Source organism: Panthera leo, chromosome A2 (assembly GCF_018350215.1).
Source record: "Panthera leo isolate Ple1 chromosome A2, P.leo_Ple1_pat1.1, whole genome shotgun sequence".
NCBI classification, from domain to species: Eukaryota; Metazoa; Chordata; class Mammalia; order Carnivora; family Felidae; genus Panthera; species Panthera leo.
This window is the reverse complement of record NC_056680.1, coordinates 32786165-32805226: the sequence shown is the minus strand read 5'-3', so window position 1 is coordinate 32805226 and position 19062 is coordinate 32786165. Positions and strand designations below refer to the sequence as shown.

The 19062-nt window shown below is 42.7% G+C and overlaps 1 protein-coding gene across 9 annotated transcripts in view; it reads left to right on the top strand.

Annotated features, from left to right (window-relative positions):
• Positions 1–19062, top strand: part of MAGI1 (membrane associated guanylate kinase, WW and PDZ domain containing 1) — a 631452-nt gene that overhangs the window by 377031 nt on the left and 235359 nt on the right. For all 9 annotated transcript variants that reach the window (XM_042929917.1, XM_042929912.1, XM_042929918.1 and 6 more), the window contains exon 2: positions 815–931. In XM_042929917.1, coding sequence (XP_042785851.1) covers positions 815–931 — 117 coding nt within the window. The remainder of the gene's footprint in view (positions 1–814; positions 932–19062) is intronic.

Genomic DNA, 19062 nt, shown 5'->3' with positions numbered 1-19062 from the left:
ATAGACTAACGAGTGACATCTGTATATCTGTCTATACAATGAAGACATCTTCTCCCTTACTTCCCAAGCTCATGTCCTTCTACCTAAAGGAAACTGTTGTTAAAAACTTTGTGATGATGGCTCACATCAATATAGAGTGCCTCCTTTTCTTTGTTCCTTTTTACACAAAAGGGGTCAGACAGTATGCACCACTCCACATATTTTCCTTTGACACTAACACTAAGCAGATATAACTTTCTTGGAGTAGTTACCATATGAATCAACTATGCTTTACTTAGTTGATCCCTGATGGTTTTTTTCAGATCTTCTGCTTTTACTTTCATTTTTTTTGCTATTATAAAAATACTGCAATAAGCAATACTGGAGATGTTGCAGACTTTTGCAAGTATATTCATAGGGTCAATTTCTACCAGTTGGAGCCGTGGTCAAAGAACATTGTATAATTTGTCAGCTGTTGCTCCATTGTTCTCTTTAAGTTCTCAGCCATTTGCCATCTCTTTAATAGTGTCTTCAAGGGTCTCTGGCACATATTTTAAATGTAATAGCCTAGTTTAAATTCTTTGTTATTTGAGCCTTCTAGTATTGTGTGAAATGATCCCCCCAAATTAATGCTCTTTCAATGCTGTTTTATGTTTATTGCATTCTTGCTTGCTTTTCTCCTGCAGAGGGAATCCTGAAGTAGGTCCTCCTAATGACCGAGAGTGGCTGGGTAGAATGGCTTCTGGTGGCATTTCTGCACCCAGCTGTCAACCTGCTTCATCTCTGGGAAGCCCCATGGTTGATGTGTTTTGTCTATTTTATATATTTCTCACAGGAGGAAAACTGAACAAGGACCTGCGACATTTTCTCAATCAGCGCTTCCAGAAAGGCTCTCCTGATCATGAGCTCCAGCAGACCATAAGGGATAACCTTTACCGCCATGCTGTGCCTTGTAAGTAGCCCTTTTGGGGCATCTGACTGCTGGGTGTATGTGTGTGTGGAAAGCTAGTGGAGACAGAAGAGTTCACCAGTTGGTTCTGGAACACTGGGCGGCTTGCTCACTTAGTGACTCCCTAAGTCCAGGGCATCCTAAGTGACCCTGCGACATACAGCACAGCACAAGGTGAATTCCTTGGCCTTCAGGTTCTTGCCCTCCTGCTCTCTTGCTTATATGTCAAGTAAATTAGTTATCCTTTGTAGGGGCCTGTTTTCACATCAGTGGAAACGACATCTGAGTCATACGAATTCCATAAGACTGTAATGAGGAGTACCTGGGATGAAGGGTTTTGCAAAGTCCTGGCATGGCGTAAGCCTCCATGAATGCTAATCATCATTGTTATTACTGTGGTGGACCAGGCCAGAGGCCTTCAGATTGATCTCTGTGGAGATCAGGGAGCCCTCGTGGCCCCTCAGCAGAGAGAATGCCTCAGTGGACTCTCTCTGCTTCCCCAACATGACCAGATTCATTGATCTCGATTTCACGCATAATTGCATTTGAAGGAATGGCTTCCACCAATTAAAAACTCCAGTCCCCCCAACCCATTAGATTAGACCAAATCTGAGAAAGCAAGACAGAGAGCATAGGGACTATGAAAGCGAGGTTTTGTTTTGAGGGAAGGAAGGAAGAAAAGGCAGGAGAAGAAGGAGAGAGGGAGGGAGGAAGTCAGTCCATGGGGCAGATGCTTGGGCACCTGAGTTGTAGTGAAGTATTACCGTGTACTACCCACCTGCATTCCTATATAGCTAATCATGAGGTGGCAATCCTGGGGACACTTAGAATTGCATGATTTTATTTAAAATTGAGAAGAAAGAATGATTTTGGCTTTAGTACTTGGAGTTTTTCCCTTCTGTTATTGCCAAGTCCTTCAAAGCTTGAAATTTTTTTTTTTTTTTTTTTTTTTTTTTTAATACCATTTTTTAGGGGCACTTAGGCGGCTCAGTCAGTTGAGCGTCCAACTTCGGCTCAGATCGTGATCTCATGGTTTGTGAGTTCGAGCCCCATGTCAGGCTCTGTGCTGGCAGCTCAGAGCCTGGAGCCTGCTTCAGTTTCTGTCTCCGGTTCTCTCTGTCCCTCCCCCGCTTGTGCTCTGTCTCTCTGTCTCTAAAATAAATAAACATTAAAAAATAGAAAGGAAATATTATGTTTTAACCAGCAAAAAAATGAGGAATAATTTGAAATTGAGGGTACCCAGCTTACTGCTGTGATTTGTTTGCTATAATGGTTTTCTTTAAGAAAAAAAAAATAGCAGTTTGCAAGTAGTGCCAGAGTGCTAATGTTTCCCGATACCACTGCAAAATGGTAAACAGAACTAATGTGAGGCACCATAGACCCGCAGGGACATAGGTTATAAGTCTACACTGGGACCTTTAAAGATCAGGTTCTAGAACAGCCCTCCCTGCTCCTCATTTTACTTATTAATAAAACCAAGGCTCCGCAGGGAAAAGAGGTTGAGTGCAAGGAACTTGGGTCAGTGCCCCAAGGTTGTCTCTTTCTGCTGAGTAGCAGAGTTGCCTTGACAGAGAAACTGTTGTGATAATGTGTTAATGTGAGTATCTGGGCCTCCGTTCTTTTAGTCTTAAAGCGTTGGAATGGAATGCTATAATCTTGTATCCTACCAACAATTTTTTACACTTGGATTAATAATAATTTCTAATGTTAATTGTATGGGTTATAAAGGGATCATAAATTGTTTTATGGCTCAAGAAACCAAGGCACTAAGGTAAGCCAATAAAAACAAGGCTAAAGGCAGGGGTCGGGGGGACCTGGGTGGCTCCATCGGTTGAGTGCCCGACTTTGGTTCAGGTTATGGTCTCATGGTTCGTGAGTTCAAGCCCCACGTCTGGCTTTGTGCTCACAGCTCAGAGCCTGGAGTCTGCTGCAGATTCTGAGTCTCCCCCTCTCTCTCTGCCCCTTGCCTCCTCATGCTCTGTCTCTCTCTGTCTCTGTCTCTGTCTCTGTCTCTCTCTCAAAAATAAATAAACATTAAAAAAATTAAAAACAAACAAGGCTAAAGGTGATCAGAACTTCTGGTCTCTTGAGTCCACCAGTCCAAAGTCCTGACTTTGATATGGTAACTAGTATTAACCCTCAAATAACTCTTGGAGGTTGGGATTTTTTTTTTTAATTTTGTAATGTTTATTTATTTTTGAGAGAGAGACAGAGCATGAGCGGGAGAGGGAGGCAGAGAGAGGGAGACACAGAATCTGAAGCAGGCTCCAGGTCCCGAGCTGTCAGCACAGAGCCCGACGCGGGGCTCGAACTCACGGACCGCGAGATCAGGACCTGAGCCGAAGTCCGGTGCTTAACCAACTGACCCACCCAGGGGCCCCTGGAGGTTGGGATTTTTAATTCTCAGCTTACAGATGAGGAAACAGAGGCGTGGGGAGATCAAGTCACTGCTAAGTGTCCAATTGGGGTCTTTTCGACTCTCCCCACCCGGGGCTATTTCTGTAGCTGTGTCATAGCTGCCTCTGAAATTCTAGGACAGCAGGTTGAATGCCGTTTTGCAGAATTCAGTAATTGCAGAATCATGATTGTTCTCTGTGTAATTTTTCCCTTACTTAGATTCCAATTTAAGAAATGGGGAATGAAGCAAATGAACACACCATTTCTTGACGCATCTGTGGTGTTACTATGGTTACGTTTTGGCTTGCTTTCCCATTTATTTTTTCCCCTGATTTATAGGACCTGACTGTGAGCTAAATGGCTTGATTTTAAGCTCACCACTACATAGGAATTGGGGCAAAAATGACCTCAGCCTTTTAAAAACAGTGAAAAATCCTGTTTTGTCTTTGCTTGCATAAAGCCCTTGGTACTAATGTTTCATTTCTATGAAACCCACAAATCGGGAAATGGGAAGGAAGAAATGGTCTTTCTCCTGAAAGAGAAAACAAATAGCGTTTCATTTTACATTTCCTTCATAAAATGGGAAGGAAGTTCAGAAGAGGTCTGTTTCTGAGTCTGGCACAGCATGTGTACCTTTGAACATGAGTAGACCACAGGTCACCAGGGATTCGGTTACAGGCTTGGAGAACTCAAGCCACGTTTTTGTTTATTTTGATTCCTTGGCCCATGTGACTGGTAAAGCAGAACTCTCTACCAAACCTGTCGTGCCAACGGAGTAGGAAGCCCTTCCTTTGGAGATCACAACCTCCTGATGATGTTGTAACTGTCCCATGAGGAGACAAGCTCTCGTAATCTGCATTTTCCAGAACTTCCTGCTGCTGCTATTTTAGTGACTTCACCATTTTGAGAAGTGATGACCTCATGAACAGGTGCTTGCGAGTTGGGGCAGACGTCTCGTCTTACACACGTTAGGAGGTCCACGTGTCACTAGAAATCAATAAATAAAGCCCCTTCATTCTCAGGTTCTTTTTAGTGTCATCATGTCACCACAATGGGTTTTACCACTTAAGATTCCATTTTCTCCTAATTCCTTGGCAAAGACAGTGCAGGTAATAGCGTCCCTATTTTACAGGTAAGGAAACAGAGCAACCAGTGTAACTTCCTCAAAATCGTACCACTTCTAAATGCCACATAACTCATTGCTCATCCCGTGCTGTTTTTTTTTTTTAAACGTTTATTTATTTTTGAGACAGAGCATGAACGGGGGAGGGTCAGAGAGAGAGGGAGACACAGAATCTGAAACAGGCTCCAGGCTCCGAGCTGTCAGCACAGAGCCTGACGCGGGGCTCGAACTCACGGACTGTGAGATCATGACCTGAGCTGAAGTCGGCCGCTTAACCGACTGAGCCACCCAGGCGCCCCCATCCCGTGCTGTTTTAGTGTTTCTTATTTTTAACAGCTTTATTGAGGTATAATTCACGCACCATACAGTCCACTCATTTCAAGTGTTCCTCCAATGCTATTTTTTTTTTGCCACAGTCCTTATTTTACTCCACTCCCCTCTTATTTTGTCTTTATTCAAAAACTTTGATTACTTCCACAGTATGAAAAAAGTCATCCGAGTTGAAGTCTAATTATGTTTACCATTGACAATTGCCACCAAAAAACCTTCACAACAACCAGAATTATGTCAGCAAAGAGGACTAGATTACAGAGTGAGTCAGAAGCCCTGGTGTGAAGTCTGAGGGCTTTTCTATAGCTGTGTGGCCTGGTGTAAGTCATGTAACCTCTCTGCGTCTCATTGACTCTTTAGTAAAATGGAAAGAGAAATACTTCCTTCAAGCACTGCCTAAATTCAATTGTTCAAGCATTTGGTATTGTTCAATCATTTGGTAATGCCCCCGGTGTCCCTAAGAGTTGGGTCTGTTAGAGGAAACAGAGGCTCAGAGAAATTAATAGCTTGTTTAGGGTCACACGGGTCACAGGTAGCATAGTCAGAGTTAAACCAGTCTAATTTCTGTGCCCGGCATCATTAATAGAAGTGTGATTAAGGCAGTATAACAGGGACCATGGAAAGTGAAAGAAGCAGAGAGGAAGCTTCTCATTGCTGAACTTTATTGTTTTACTTACTTATTTTATTTTTGTATTAGTTGTTTTAATGTTTATTTATTTTTTTTTTTAAATTTTTTTTTTCAACGTTTTTTATTTATTTTTGGGACAGAGAGAGACAGAGCATGAACGGGGGAGGGGCAGAGAGAGAGGGAGACACAGAATCGGAAACAAGCTCCAGGCTCCGAGCCATCAGCCCAGAGCCTGACGCGGGGCTCGAACTCACGGGCCGCGAGATCGTGACCTGGCTGAAGTCGGACGCTTAACCGACTGCGCCACCCAGGCGCCCCTTAATGTTTATTTTTTAAGAGAGAGAGGGAGAGAGCGAGCATAAGGGAGTGGCCGAGAGAGAGAGGGACAGAGGATCTGAAGCAGGCCCTGTGCTTACAGCAGAGACCCCAACGCGGGGCTTGAACTCATGACCTGAGCTGAAACCAAGAGTCAGACGCCTAAGTGACTGAGCCATCCAGGTAGCCCTATTTTATTTAACTGTGTATTCATTTTTGAGAGGGAGAGCATGAGTGGGGGAGGGGCACAGAGCGAGGGGGACAGAGGATAGTAGGTGGGCCCTGTGCTGACAACAGAAAGGCCGACGCAGGGCTCGAACTCAAAAACCGCGGAAGATCTTGACCTGAGCTAGAGTTGGAACACTCAACGGACTGAGCCACCGAGGTGCCCCTCATTGCTGAATTTTATAGATTTAGCTGTTTAAAATCATGGGGTCTTATGGGAGTAGGAGCTATGCAAGGCACAGTACCTTAAAAATAAGTATCTTATCTCTGATTTTCAAGTAACTTGCTGATATGTGCGATAGAATTTTAATAATTCTTTAATGGTGATTCAGCTTTTAAGAAATCCTTACGCGATTCTCTTGGGATACCTCGGTCTATCTTCTTTTTCATTGAATCTCTTCTTTAGTATACCTGTGAAAAACCACCTTGAAATGAATTTGAAATCCCTATAAACATCATCTGGGTTGCTTACTTCTCCATTCCTTAGAACCACCTGAATGATACTCTTGTCCCCTGCCCTTCAAATTCTCTTACGTGCTCAGTCCCCCCTCCCAGTCACACAGACTTCATCCATTCCCCGGATACAACTGCTGCCTTCCTGTAACTGGGTGCCTACTCTTTTTTCCTCTTTCCGTACCTTTCCATCTGACCAGCACACCATCTTCTTTTAAACTTTAACCTACATGCCACAAAGACCTCCACAGTTTGGGCCTTTTGCCCTCTTCCCTGCTGCCAGAGCTACCCTCTCTGACCGCCCCCCCCCCTCCCCCCCGCCCTTCCAGCTCCCGTGCCTGCGTGCATTGCCCGCTGAGTGTCTGTCTGTCCTATGAGAATCTGACTGTTCGGAAGTCAGGGACTGTGTCTTCCTCAGCGACCAGCCCACACCTAACTCAGTGCCTGGACCAGAGAATGGATATTTGTTGAGTGAACGAACCAACGAAGAAATGGATGAACTTGCTTTTTGTTTCTCGCATCGTATTTTTTTGTCTCGGTTGCTAGACGTTTTGGAGACACAGCGGAAAAGCTTTGCCATCACACTTTCAGAAGGTAAAAGGCAGCTCAGAGGCTGGAGCCCCTAGATGGCTGGTAAGGACTCCGATGATTACTCGGCCAGTAATCCAGACCCAGAGGAAAAAGTCAGGGCCCTTGTGTGCCTGGAACTGGAGTGCCCATCCTCTGCTCCCCCTAATTACAGTCTAGATAACAGTGTGCCTCCTGCATCGATAGCCTTCTGCATTATGGCTTCTGGTCCTCGCTGATGTGACAACATCTGAGATTTGTGCTTTGGAATGGCCGCCTTTCCTGTGCAGATAAATGTGTTACCTGACAGTGCTTGTCAGTTACTATACCACTGCTGTCAAAACGAGATACAACTCACCCGGTCGGATGGGTTCTCTGGAATGCTGAACACCACCTCTCCCATTCTGTCTCCCTTTTCTGAGCTCCACGCTGAAGAACTCATCTTTCTTTTCAAGCAAAGGTCATCTCAAAGAGGAAAGGATAAGTCCGTTTTGTTCTGTACCTCAACGCTTTGTTGATCCAAGCTCTCACTGATACTGAAACCATTGTATCTGCTGTAAGAGGCATTGATCAGTGACTCAAAGGGGTTTACAAAGGGATTAAAAGTGTTTGATCTACAAGACATTTTAACGTTCACGAGATAAACATAGGTGGCCCTGGTTTTTCTTTGCAGAGGTGCCATATTCAAATAGGCCCCTTAGCATCTGCTAACAGACGGTGTCGTTGTTACCTCGAATTGGGCTGTGACATCATGGACGCAAATCACCTTTGGTATTGTTTGAACCTCTGAGTTTCTCTTAAACACAGCCATCTCCAGTACTGCTTGCCTGGACTCAGCCCATTCTGCGCTTTACGCTGATGACGCAAACTAGACCAATTTATCAGGAAGGGGCCAGGACAGAGATCTGGGTGTTGGACAATGGCTTCTCTCTTGGACTGTTCACCTCTGTTTTCAGGTTGTGTTTGACACAAGTGGAATGCTTCAAGTCATAATTCATGAGCCAGACAGTTCTGGAAGCATCCCCAGGACTGATCCGATAAGAGTCCCTGGAAACTTTCTCACTGTGGTTATTGCCCTTCTCCTGTAACCAAAGTAAGTGCCGTCTCAAATGGAAAAGGATTGTTGCAGCCTTTACAGAGCCTGGCCTCTTGCAGAAAAGTGGCTAGTGTCGCTCACAGAAGCGCTCCAGTTTGTGGATTCCTGCTGTGTGCAAGGTTCCCTGCCAAGATGCTTGGGTGTGTGTGGTCTCTCACCCTGGCCTCACTGAGGACACACAGAATGTTATGGATCTGATAAGGCCTCCCTCTTTTCTATTCATTTGCAAAGATTTGTTGCCTGTAGTAAGACTAGTGTCTGCCCTCACATCTTCTCCAGGAGTTTTCCACTTTTTCCCTCCCCTTGCTGTTTACCCATTGGTACTATATTTTTCCCATGTGTCCCCAGCTGGTCTGCAGTCTGGGAACTTCCCCTACTCAAGGACCACCCCCTTACTGCCTACACCTGACCTTTCCTTCCTTCTTCATCAAAACTCATTTGTTCAGGACTCCTGGCTGGCTCAGTTGGTGAAGTGTATGACTCTTGGTCTCAGGGTCATGCGTTCAAGCCCCACGTTGGGTATAGAGCTTACGTTAAAAAACTGGGGCTCCTGAGTGGCTCAGTCGGTTGAGCATCTGACTCTTGATTTCTGCTCAGGTCAAGAACTCACGGTGGTGAGATGAAACCCCACGTCGGGCCCCACATTGGGCATGGAGCCTGCTTAAGAGTCTCTCTCTGCCTTCCGCTGCTCATGCTTTCTCTCTCTCTCTTTCAAAAAAAAAAATCAACTGCGTTTAATAAAACTTAAAAAAAACCAATCTTATTTGTTCTACATTGATTAACTATTGGGTTGTCCTCAAAGAAGCCAAGAATTAGAAGGAAGAAGTGAATGGTTTATATTGTGCCATACGGTTCTCCATTCTCCACAGTATGTATCCTTAAACAGGTGACTTTAATGTGGTGTTCCTAGAGGGGTACCTAGGTGGCTTAGTCAGTTAAGCATCTGAGTCTTGATCTCAGCTCAGCTCTTGATCACGGTTGTGAGTTCGAGCCCTGCATAGGGCTCCATGCTGGGCGTAAAGCCTACTTAAAAAAATAAATAAATAAATGTGGTGCTGCTCGAAATAGGTTATATGATGGGATGTCTGGCAGCAAAGCAGATTCATGGGTAGGGATGCATTCTTCTGCTTTTGATATGTTTTTGTACTTTTTATAGTGCTTAACACACTGTTTTATGCGCAGAAAACACTTTAAACACAAGATTGCATCAAGGGAATTTTCCCCTCTGCTTGCTGTATCACGTCTCATATACAGTTCCCTATTCCACCAAGTGCAAGCTGAGATAGGATTTGTGTTTCACAAAGTAGTGCTGTAGTCTAGGCAAGGAATACTGTGCCAAATTAAAAAAATAACAGGATTCGGAAAAAAATACTTTTGTTTAGATGGAATTCGAAGTTAGAGTCTGGGCTCGGATAACTATAAATAAATGTTCATAGACACAAAGGTCTGGTGGGGTGTGGAAGGTGTGTGAGGGAAGTGGGGAGGTTCTCTGTTCCTCTGATCACACCCGCCTGATCAATGCCATGAGCATACCATACGGCATGTTTGTGACCATGCAAAACCCAACCCCATTGCTTCTTTCTGGAGTGCCCCTCCAGGAGCCCTGAAGCCACTCGTGTGGCATCCCTTCTTGCCACGGAAGAAGAGAGTTACCCCATCAGGGGGTTCATGAGAAGGACATGGGTGCATCGGATAGCCGCTCTTCTCGGGGCCTTCACGTTCAGGTGTGTGGGGCTCTGGAGCACCGGAGACCCTGGCAGACTCCGGGACTTCCTTGCGTTCACCTGGCCAGGTTACCCAGGCTTTCTGGAGTGCCATTTTCTCACTACCTTTGATGTTTATGAGAAGTACCTAAGTACCCAGTGCTTGGTGAGTATGGCACTTCATGGGTCTTCCAGAGGTCCCCTACTTCAGACAGTCTTCTTTCTTCCATACCCCTCTCCTTCTCATTTCTAACATGACTTGTCCAGTCCAGTATTCTCCCTTGTCTCTTTGCAGGTTCCTCTCAGGCTCTGAGCCTTATTTTTATGATTATCTTTTTAAATGAGTTTGATAATTTATGTGATCCCCCTAGAAGGGGGACAAGGTAGGTTTTAAAAAATGATTTTCCAGGTGCACCTGGCTGGCTCAGTTGGGAGAGCAGGCAACTCTTGATCCAGGGGGGTTCTAGGTTCGGGACCCACGTTGGGTGTAGAGGTAACTTAAAAATAAAATCTATAAAAAAGACAAAAGCTTTTCTAACATTTGTCGAGAAACAACCCAGCACTGGATGCTAGGCAAAAACATAGTGAAGATTAATAATTGGATGGTTTAACCAATAATAGGCGTGCTTGAAACAGCACATTCTCTGTATATTCCCAGCATCAGCTAATTCCCCAGTGTTCTTGTTCTTTGTATTTCTTATTAGATGTTGTTAACCCTAATTGCCATTGTATATTTGCTGAATGGATGGAGTCATTTTGGAGGAAAAAAGGAAAGAAAAACTACAAACTTAAAAGCTCCTCACGCCGGACTTGATTTATAAGTGTCTGTTAATAGCCTCATATAAACATGGTTTGGCTTGTGTTCTTTATTGTGAGGTGCTCAGGGGTGTTAAAAAAAAAAAAGGAAAGTCATAGGAGTTTAGATTTAAGTTTAATTAGAGTTGATATAATTGATAATCTTCTTATCAAAACATGTTAGATCAGCCTCATTGCTTCATAATAACCTCCATCATTAATCAAGGGCTTACTTTATGTACCAGGCTCTGTGCTCAATGATTTACAAGTGTTGTCTCTTTTAACCCTTTGCAAGCCCTTAGAAGTATGGTATTATCATCTCTGTATTGTGAGTATGGCACTTGAGAGGGGGAGAACTTAGCTAAGTGACTCAGGTGTGTTATGCACTATTTAATAATGATGGAACCCAGAATCCTTTGCTCCCAAGAGTCCAAGCTCTTGGTTTATTTCTTTGGGTGCATCACCTCAAAGACCATGCTTTAAATTAACCTACTGAATTTGAAAATGAGTCTTCTCTTAATACCATATGGATTAGTCCTTGGCTGGGTGTCGGATACTAACATATATCCATTTGGCAGACATGTTAATTTATTTAATTGCTTTATAATTCTGGCTGATATTCTTCATCAAGATGTGTTGCAATTATAAAGCAATTTCCACAGCAATTTATGTAGGGACAGGGAGGTTTTCACATTATCTTTACCATCTATTATTTTAAGGGAAGGTTTTTATCAAATTTTGGCTTCCCAAGAATCCTGAGTCAAGAGAATGAAGTACAACATATTTTTAAAGAAACCTCCTTGTATCAAATGTGTTCCCTAAAACTATCTACAAATATATTTTCTTGCTTCTGTAATGGATTATGTGCATTTATGCCAAGGTCTAAGTAAGGATACTTAACTGGTGATGCTCTGATGGGCTTACCTAAAGTTCATATGAAATGAGCTACCTCAGATAATGACCTTAAACTTACTTTTTTAAATTAAATGTTTTCATTTATTTGTTTTGGGGGGTGTTGGTGGACAAGTGGGGGAGGAGCACTGAGAGAGATAGAGAATCCCAAGCAGGCTCTGGGCTGTCAGTGAAGAGCCCGGCCGTAGGGCTCGATCCCACGAGCCCTGAGATCATGACCTGAGCCGAAATCAAAAGTCGGATGCTTAACTGACTGAGCCACCCAGGCACCCCAATGACCTTAAACTTAAGCAAGGAAATGTCACTTATATTATTTCAACCACAGTATGAATGAACTAGACTTATTACCTGCTCGATGACATATTCTCCTCTTGGTTTAAAATTAATCATTTACACATTCATATTTTTAGGCAGTACACTATGGTGTGTTTAGGGGTAAAAGGCCGTGGCAAATGCCCCTTGATCTTGAATGGCTACAAAACATTGAAAATGGTTAAAAATATACTATGTGTGGGGAGAGGGGGAAATAAAGAACAGATGACAGGCCAGTAGGTTAAAATATTAATAATACTTGAGTCTTCATAAAGCGTATACAGTGTTGTTTGTACCACTCTTGCAACTTTCTTTACATTTGAGATAATTTCTAAATAAAGTATTTTATTATACCCATGCCAAAACAACAACAACAACAACAACAACAACAACAACAACAACAGTAAAAAAGTGACCAATATAGTTTTGGGAAAAGGGTACTGATTATTATATGTGAGTGTTAATGAGTTTGGGTTTTCCCCCTTATAAATGTCAGTATTTTTACCCTAGAGTTGAGATTTTGTTAGTACATTGTTAGATCTTGTGTATTAGAGTGTAGAGAGACTAACCTGGAAGACATTGTGCATATATTAAAAGAAAAATCTATGGGGCGCCTGGGTGGCTCAGTCGGTTGAGTGTCCGACTTCAGCTCAGGTCACGATCTCACAGTCTGTGAGTTCGAGCCCCGTGTCGGGCTCTGGGCTGATGGCCCAGAGCCTGGAGCCTGCTTCCGATTCTGTGTCTCCCTCTCTCTCTGCTCCTCCCCATTCATGCTCTGTCTCTCTCTGTCTCAAAAATAAATAAACGTTAAAAAAAATTTTTTTTAAAAAGAAAAATCTAACTCTTGTGAAATACCAAGTATATGCTACTTGCTTTTATTATAGTTCCTCATTTAATCCATGTGGAAATCCTAGGAAGGAAGTATTACTATTATTCTCGTGGATAGATGAGAAAGCTGAGGCTTAGTAAGGTTAAGTGTCTTGCCTTCCATTTGTGAAGAGACTGGAACCCAGGCTATCCAAATGGATACTAGAGCTCCCACTAGTAACCACTACATTTTCTTTGCTCAGACTATGTGTGTGTACATGTAGATGTACATGTATATTTACACATACTGAATATATTTAGAAAACTAGCTAGGAAAATTATTTTCATTGGATTCTAAGTATCTGCTGATGGGATTCTAGATCAGTATAAAAGCATAATAAAATTTGTATTATGAATATGGATTGAGTACTTGCCTTGTGCTAGGTGTTATTCTTTCCTCAAAATTAAATAACGTGCTCAGGTGTCACAACTAATAAGCGGTAGAGCTGTCTGTGTTTTTCCAGAAGTTTCACTCCTAACCAGTGGCTCATATTGCCTATTATTTATAGCTCTACAGAACATTTTTTAAAAAGGAGGAGAAAGAATCCAGAGTAAACATATTCCTTTCCTTGTTATTCCTTGCAAGATTATTACTTCCTAGTTCTAGATCCCATCAAAGCGCCATGGTATGCAACTCTAGGGGGTCACTGTTCAGTTTCTGGTCTGTGTTCATGGGGTTCTTAGCGGTAGGCAGCACCCTGATTTCATGGTTTCATGATTTCACTGGCTGAGTACTAGGAGTACAGCTAGACCTAAAGCCTGAAAGGTAGATCAAATTTGCCTTTCATCTGGGAGGTGCATGTCTCAGCCATACTTGCCAAATAGGGCGAAGTGGTACCTTAGTCCAGTTTGGATAATATCCGCGGGATACTTTACTTATTTATTTGTTTGCTCGCTTGTTTATTTAAGATTCTATTTGTAAGTAATCTCTGTGCCTAACATGGGGCTCAAACTCGCAACCCCAAGATCAAGAGTTGCGTGCTGTATGGACTGAGTCACACAGGTGCCCCTCCCCTGGAGAGTTTAATGCCAGAAGCCTAATCCAATCCAGTTATACCATCTCTTCGTTCCGAATGCAGCTAATTAAAGGGGTGGAGACAATATTAGAATTGGATCTTGTTAGGTAGTAACTATTATTTCTTTCATTTTCCCTTTCATCAATCGCTTGATCCATCTACTCATCCAGCGACCTCCATTTATTCCATTTATCTGTCTATTCAGCAAACATGTCATTGAATGCCATTATGAGCTGGTCACATTGTTAGGTGCCAGCATTTAGGGGTAAACTGGTTATGTTTCCTACTCTTAGAGAGTTTATAGCATAGTGGGGAGGACAAACAAGAGGCAGTTGTAATCAAACAAGGTAGATTTCCTTTTTTTAGTGTTTATTTATTTTTGAGAGGGAGAGAGAGAGGCAGAGAAGAAGGAGAGAGAGAGATAATCCCAAGGAGGTCCGTGGTGTGTGCACAGACCTCACTAGACATGGGGCTTGAACTCAGTAAACTGTGAGATCATGACTTGAGCCCAAATCAAGAATCAGATGCCCAACTGACTGAGCCACCCAGGTGCCCCACCTAAGGTAAATTTCTCGATAGGGTAAGCTCAGAATGATAGGACTTACAAGGATGGACGCAAGTGCAGTCTTGAGACCAATGAATCAGTGTGACGAGAAAGTGAAACAAATCCCAAAGAAGAGGCAGAAGAAAAAGCAGAGCATCTTCTTTCCCGGGGACATTTGGGAAACATCCACCCATGTGACTGTGGGCAAGTGACTCTACTTAACATCCACTGGATTTACTCCTCATTTAAAAAGGAATCGGTTTATTAGAGACGTACTGGACACATTAACCTTTCTAATCTCCCAGGCGTAGTCCCCAAATAATGTGGTCTTGTGGACATTACTTGCTCCTTAGGGCCTCTTAAGGATTTAGAGACAACTCATATTTTTGAGTCTCCTAAAATATTTAAAAACAACGATAACAACAGCAACAAAAAACCAGTCCTGCAGCAAAAGTTAGGATGTAGGAGGGTGTCAGGTTGTCTCATCAGCTGAGCATCTGACTTTGACTCAGGTCATGTTCTTGTGGTTGGTGGGTTCAAGGCCCACTTTGGGCTCTGCTCTGACAGTGCAGAGTCTGCTTTGGATTCTCTCTCTCTCTTCTCTCTGCCTCCTCCACCTGTGCTTTCTCTCTCTCAAAAATAAATAAATAATTTTTTTTTTAAGAGTTAGGATATGGCTTTTAAAAAATATTTATTTTTGAGAGAGAGGGGGAGAGAGAGAGAGAGAGAGAGAGAGAGAGAGAAAGAAAGAGAGAAAGAGAGCACAAGCAGGGGAGGGGCAGAGAGAGGGAGACACAGAATCCAAAGCAGACTCTAGATTCTGAGCTGTCATTGCAGAGCCCTACCTGATGCTCAAACTCACTAACTGTGGGATCACGACATGAACCGAAGTTGGACGCTTAACCAACTGAGCCACCCAGGCACCCCAGGACATGGCTTTAATATGTGCATTTAATTAATGCTTTTTAATATGCACATAGGTATGTGGTATAATTGTACTATTCAATATGTATGAAATTGCAAGGTGTATAAAACGTTAACTCGAGTTACACTAAAGGCAGTATAATTTGATAATAGATCCCAAGTTTAAATATCTCTTATCCTTTTTAGTATAGCTTTATGACCACAGATATAACTTTATTTGAAGAGAACAAAATTCTAGATTTGAGGCCCTTTGTGGAGACTTAGGTCAGGGGATTTGGCCTCTTCAGTTCCTTGGCAAGTTTAACAGGTATGAAATGCTGTGGGATAACTCCTTTGGATGAAGGCTTGGCTATTTCAGATACAGCTTCCATTGCTTGTTAATAGAAGAAATCTAAGCAGAGTACATGACAGTTATTCAAGGACTATCTAAGTTCCTACCGGGACCCCAGTTTTATCAGGGCACGGCTTTCTCGTATTTCTCCTCTACTTCAGTCATTTGAAGGAAAACTGGTTATTCTTTGGACCATTTCTTCTGAGGTTGCTATATTTCTATTTGAGTCTTCTCTACTCTCATGAGCTGTCTCCTAGAAGTGGAGCCATGCTGTTGTCTTAAGTGTTTTGCTTTGAAAACTGAGATAAGTGGTGCCTGGGTGGCTCAGTCGGTTAAGTGTCCAGCTTCGGCTCGGGTCATGATCTCGTGGTTCGTGGGTTCAAGTCCCGCATCAGGCTCTGTGCTGACAGCTCAGAGCCTGGAGCCTGATTGGGATTGTGTGTCTCCCTCTCTGTCTGTCCCTCCCCTGCTCGTGCTCTGTCTCTCTCTTTAAAATAAATAAACATTTAAAAAAAATTAAAGGAAAAAGAATAGTGAGATAAAATTTGGTTATGCTAGAAATTGTGTAGTTGTTATACTTAAACGAAGTTGACATTTTTCTCATTTCCCATCTCACAAGATCTTTGCAAATAGTTCTTACAGGATTGTTTGTAGTTACAATTTCTGTCTTCTTAATTTGCACCATCGATTGTGTTGAGGGACGCACATTTCTTGTTTACATCTCTAAATGGTTTTTCACAGTCTCAACTTCACTTAACTAGTGATTTGGGAAAAAAAACAAACCACATTTTTGTCGTCAGTGGAATTTTGAAGAAAAAAATTGTCTGAGTTTTAGATACAATATTCTTTAAATGTATAACATGACCTAAAAATGAGACATCATCTAAAACGACCAGGTGGAGTGAAATTCAGCCTACATTATGGTGTTTGCCTGGGTGAATATAGCTGATTCTGGGAATCTACATGTTTTCCTCCCAGTGGATAGAAGTTTGTGGCTAATGTAGGTTCAATTGAATTTCATGTTTGCTGCCCAGTCTAGTCCCCCATGGGCCACCTGTGGATAGGTAGTGAGCCTCCTTCATCGTGGCAGATTTAGGCACCCCCATGGAAACCCACTGCAGTTTGAAGCCCTGTGGAGGGATTTCTTACCTTCCAAGGTCACTGTGAATGTGGATCATTTACAAATTGAGAAACAAACTGTTAGATACAACTAAAAAATATGGCGTCTGTAAGGAACATTGAGTAGGTGAAAACCATTGCCCTCCCTTCTCTCTTTTCTTTCCTTCCTCCACAAACAGATCCATCCAGACCCCAGTATCATAGCATCACAGTTTTGACCGTTACTGGAGGCAGACATATTTGGGTTCTAACAGAGACCTTCTCTATAAAAAAATTTAAAAATAAGGGGGGGGGGGCGCCTGTATGGCTCTTGGTTAAGCATCCCACTTCGGCTCAGGTGATGATCTTGCAGTCCATGGTTGAAGCCATACATGGGTCTCTGTGCTGACAGCTGGGAGCCTAGAGCCTACCTCAGATTCTGTGCCTCCCTCTCTGTGCCCCTCCCTGACTCGTGCTCTGTCTCTCTCAAAAATAAACATTAAAAAAATTTTTACACAAGGTATAAAATACATATAATGTTATATAAACCTTAAGTGCGTGGCTTGATGTTTATTTACAGAAATACACATGTGCACGCACATGTACATACATACATGCATCCAATTAATTGTTACCCCAAACAATATACAGAGCACACTGACCATCCTACCAGGCTGCTTCCTGAGGGCTCCCGTTGAATACTTGTCCTTCCTCCCAGAGGTGACTGTGATTCTGACTGATTGCCTTAGATTCATTTCACCTGTTTTTAAATATCATGTCAATGGAATCATACACTATGTATTCTTTCGTTCTTACTCTTTTTGCTAACATTACTTCCGTAATTCATCCATATTGTCTGCATGTTGCAGCATTTTTATTATTTATTTATTTATTTATTTATTTATTTATTTATTTATTTATTTTTTATTGCTCTGTAGCTTTGCATTGTGGGAATGTTCTGTGATCTGTGTATCCATTCTTCTGTTGTTTTGAATCGTCTCCAGTTTTCAGCTGCTGCTGGGAACATTCTTATACAAGTGGACATATGTACTCAGTTCCCACCTAGGTGTAGGATTGCTGGATGCAGTTGGAGGCATACGTTGAGCTGAGACAGATATTGCCAAATAGTTTCCAAAGTGTTTGTATCAGTTTGCATACCACATGTGCGAGAGTTCCAATTGTTCCTCGTCCTCGCCAAGCCAACGTTTGCTAATGTTAGTCTCCCCGACGTTTCGTCATCGTGGTGGCTGTGCATCAGTATCTCCTGATTCTGATTTGCATTTTCTTGATAGAAAATGCTATTGAGCACCTTTTCAAATGCTTGTTGCCTGTTTGGATATCCTCTTTTATGAAGTTCCTACTCAAGTCTTTCCCCATTTTTCTTTTTAATTGGGTTGTTTGTCTCTTTCTTGCTGCTTTGTAGAAAGAGCTGGGTTTTAAATTCTGACTCTGCTGCTTATTAGCTGTGCTTGCACAGGTCGCCTAACCTTTCTGAGCTTCGTGTATAGGATGGAACAAGTAATGCCTGCTTTATAGGTTGTGCTGAGCATGACAAGAGCAAGAGTGTGTTAATCACTAAGCATGTTTCCAAGCATAAAGAAGGCATGAGTGACTAATATCCGAACTGGGTGTGTGTGTTTGGGGATCAGTTCTCATTATCACATGAAGAGCCTATTAAGGTATAATATAATATTTTTTCTTCCTTCTCTTTCCCTTTGTCCTCCTCTCTTTTTTATACTTGTAGTACAAAAGGAAAGACAGTGGCCTTGTGCATAACACACAACAGGCCAAAGTGACTGATCTCTTACAGAGGAACACTAGAGGTCATACCTCTTCTCGCAAGAAGTTTGTCTTTGCATCTAGGACCAATGAGAACCAGAAGGGAGTTTCTGACAAGGAGAGAATAAGATACGGTGTAGAGATAGGACCCAATGAAAGAAATCTACCCTCCCTGCATGGCAGTGGGGAACATGTGTTTTCTTTCTTCTTCCTCTTTTGTTCTTTAGCGTCTCAGAGACTTGTTTTCCTCATTCGCAAAGTAGAGATCTCGAACTTCCCTTGAAAGGTTGTTGTGAAGCCTAACACAGTCTTGGTCTTGTGTAAGCACTTCACCTATGGAGGATGCTGGAATGCATCGTGGTTGTAGTGCTAGTGTTGGCAGATGGCAGTGCTGACGAGGACACTAAATATACCATTTCTGTTCAGAGACACATCGCCAGCCCCAGTGACAACCTTGCTTCAGGGACAGAGGCAGGAGCAGTTTCAGGGAGTAGAGTGACCCGTAGCAGGAAGGGGGAAGTCGGAGAGGGGCGACGAATCCTCTGCTCTGGGAGAGCCCGGGTAGAATGTCCACTTGGACACTAGATTCCTGAATGTTGAGGATGAGCTGGACATCCCAAGCCATGTTACATTACCGTGATTGGATAGATCTCTGAAATACACGGAAATTGGAATGGAGAATAAATCACAGCAGCATAGGCAGTTACTAAAACTTTCCC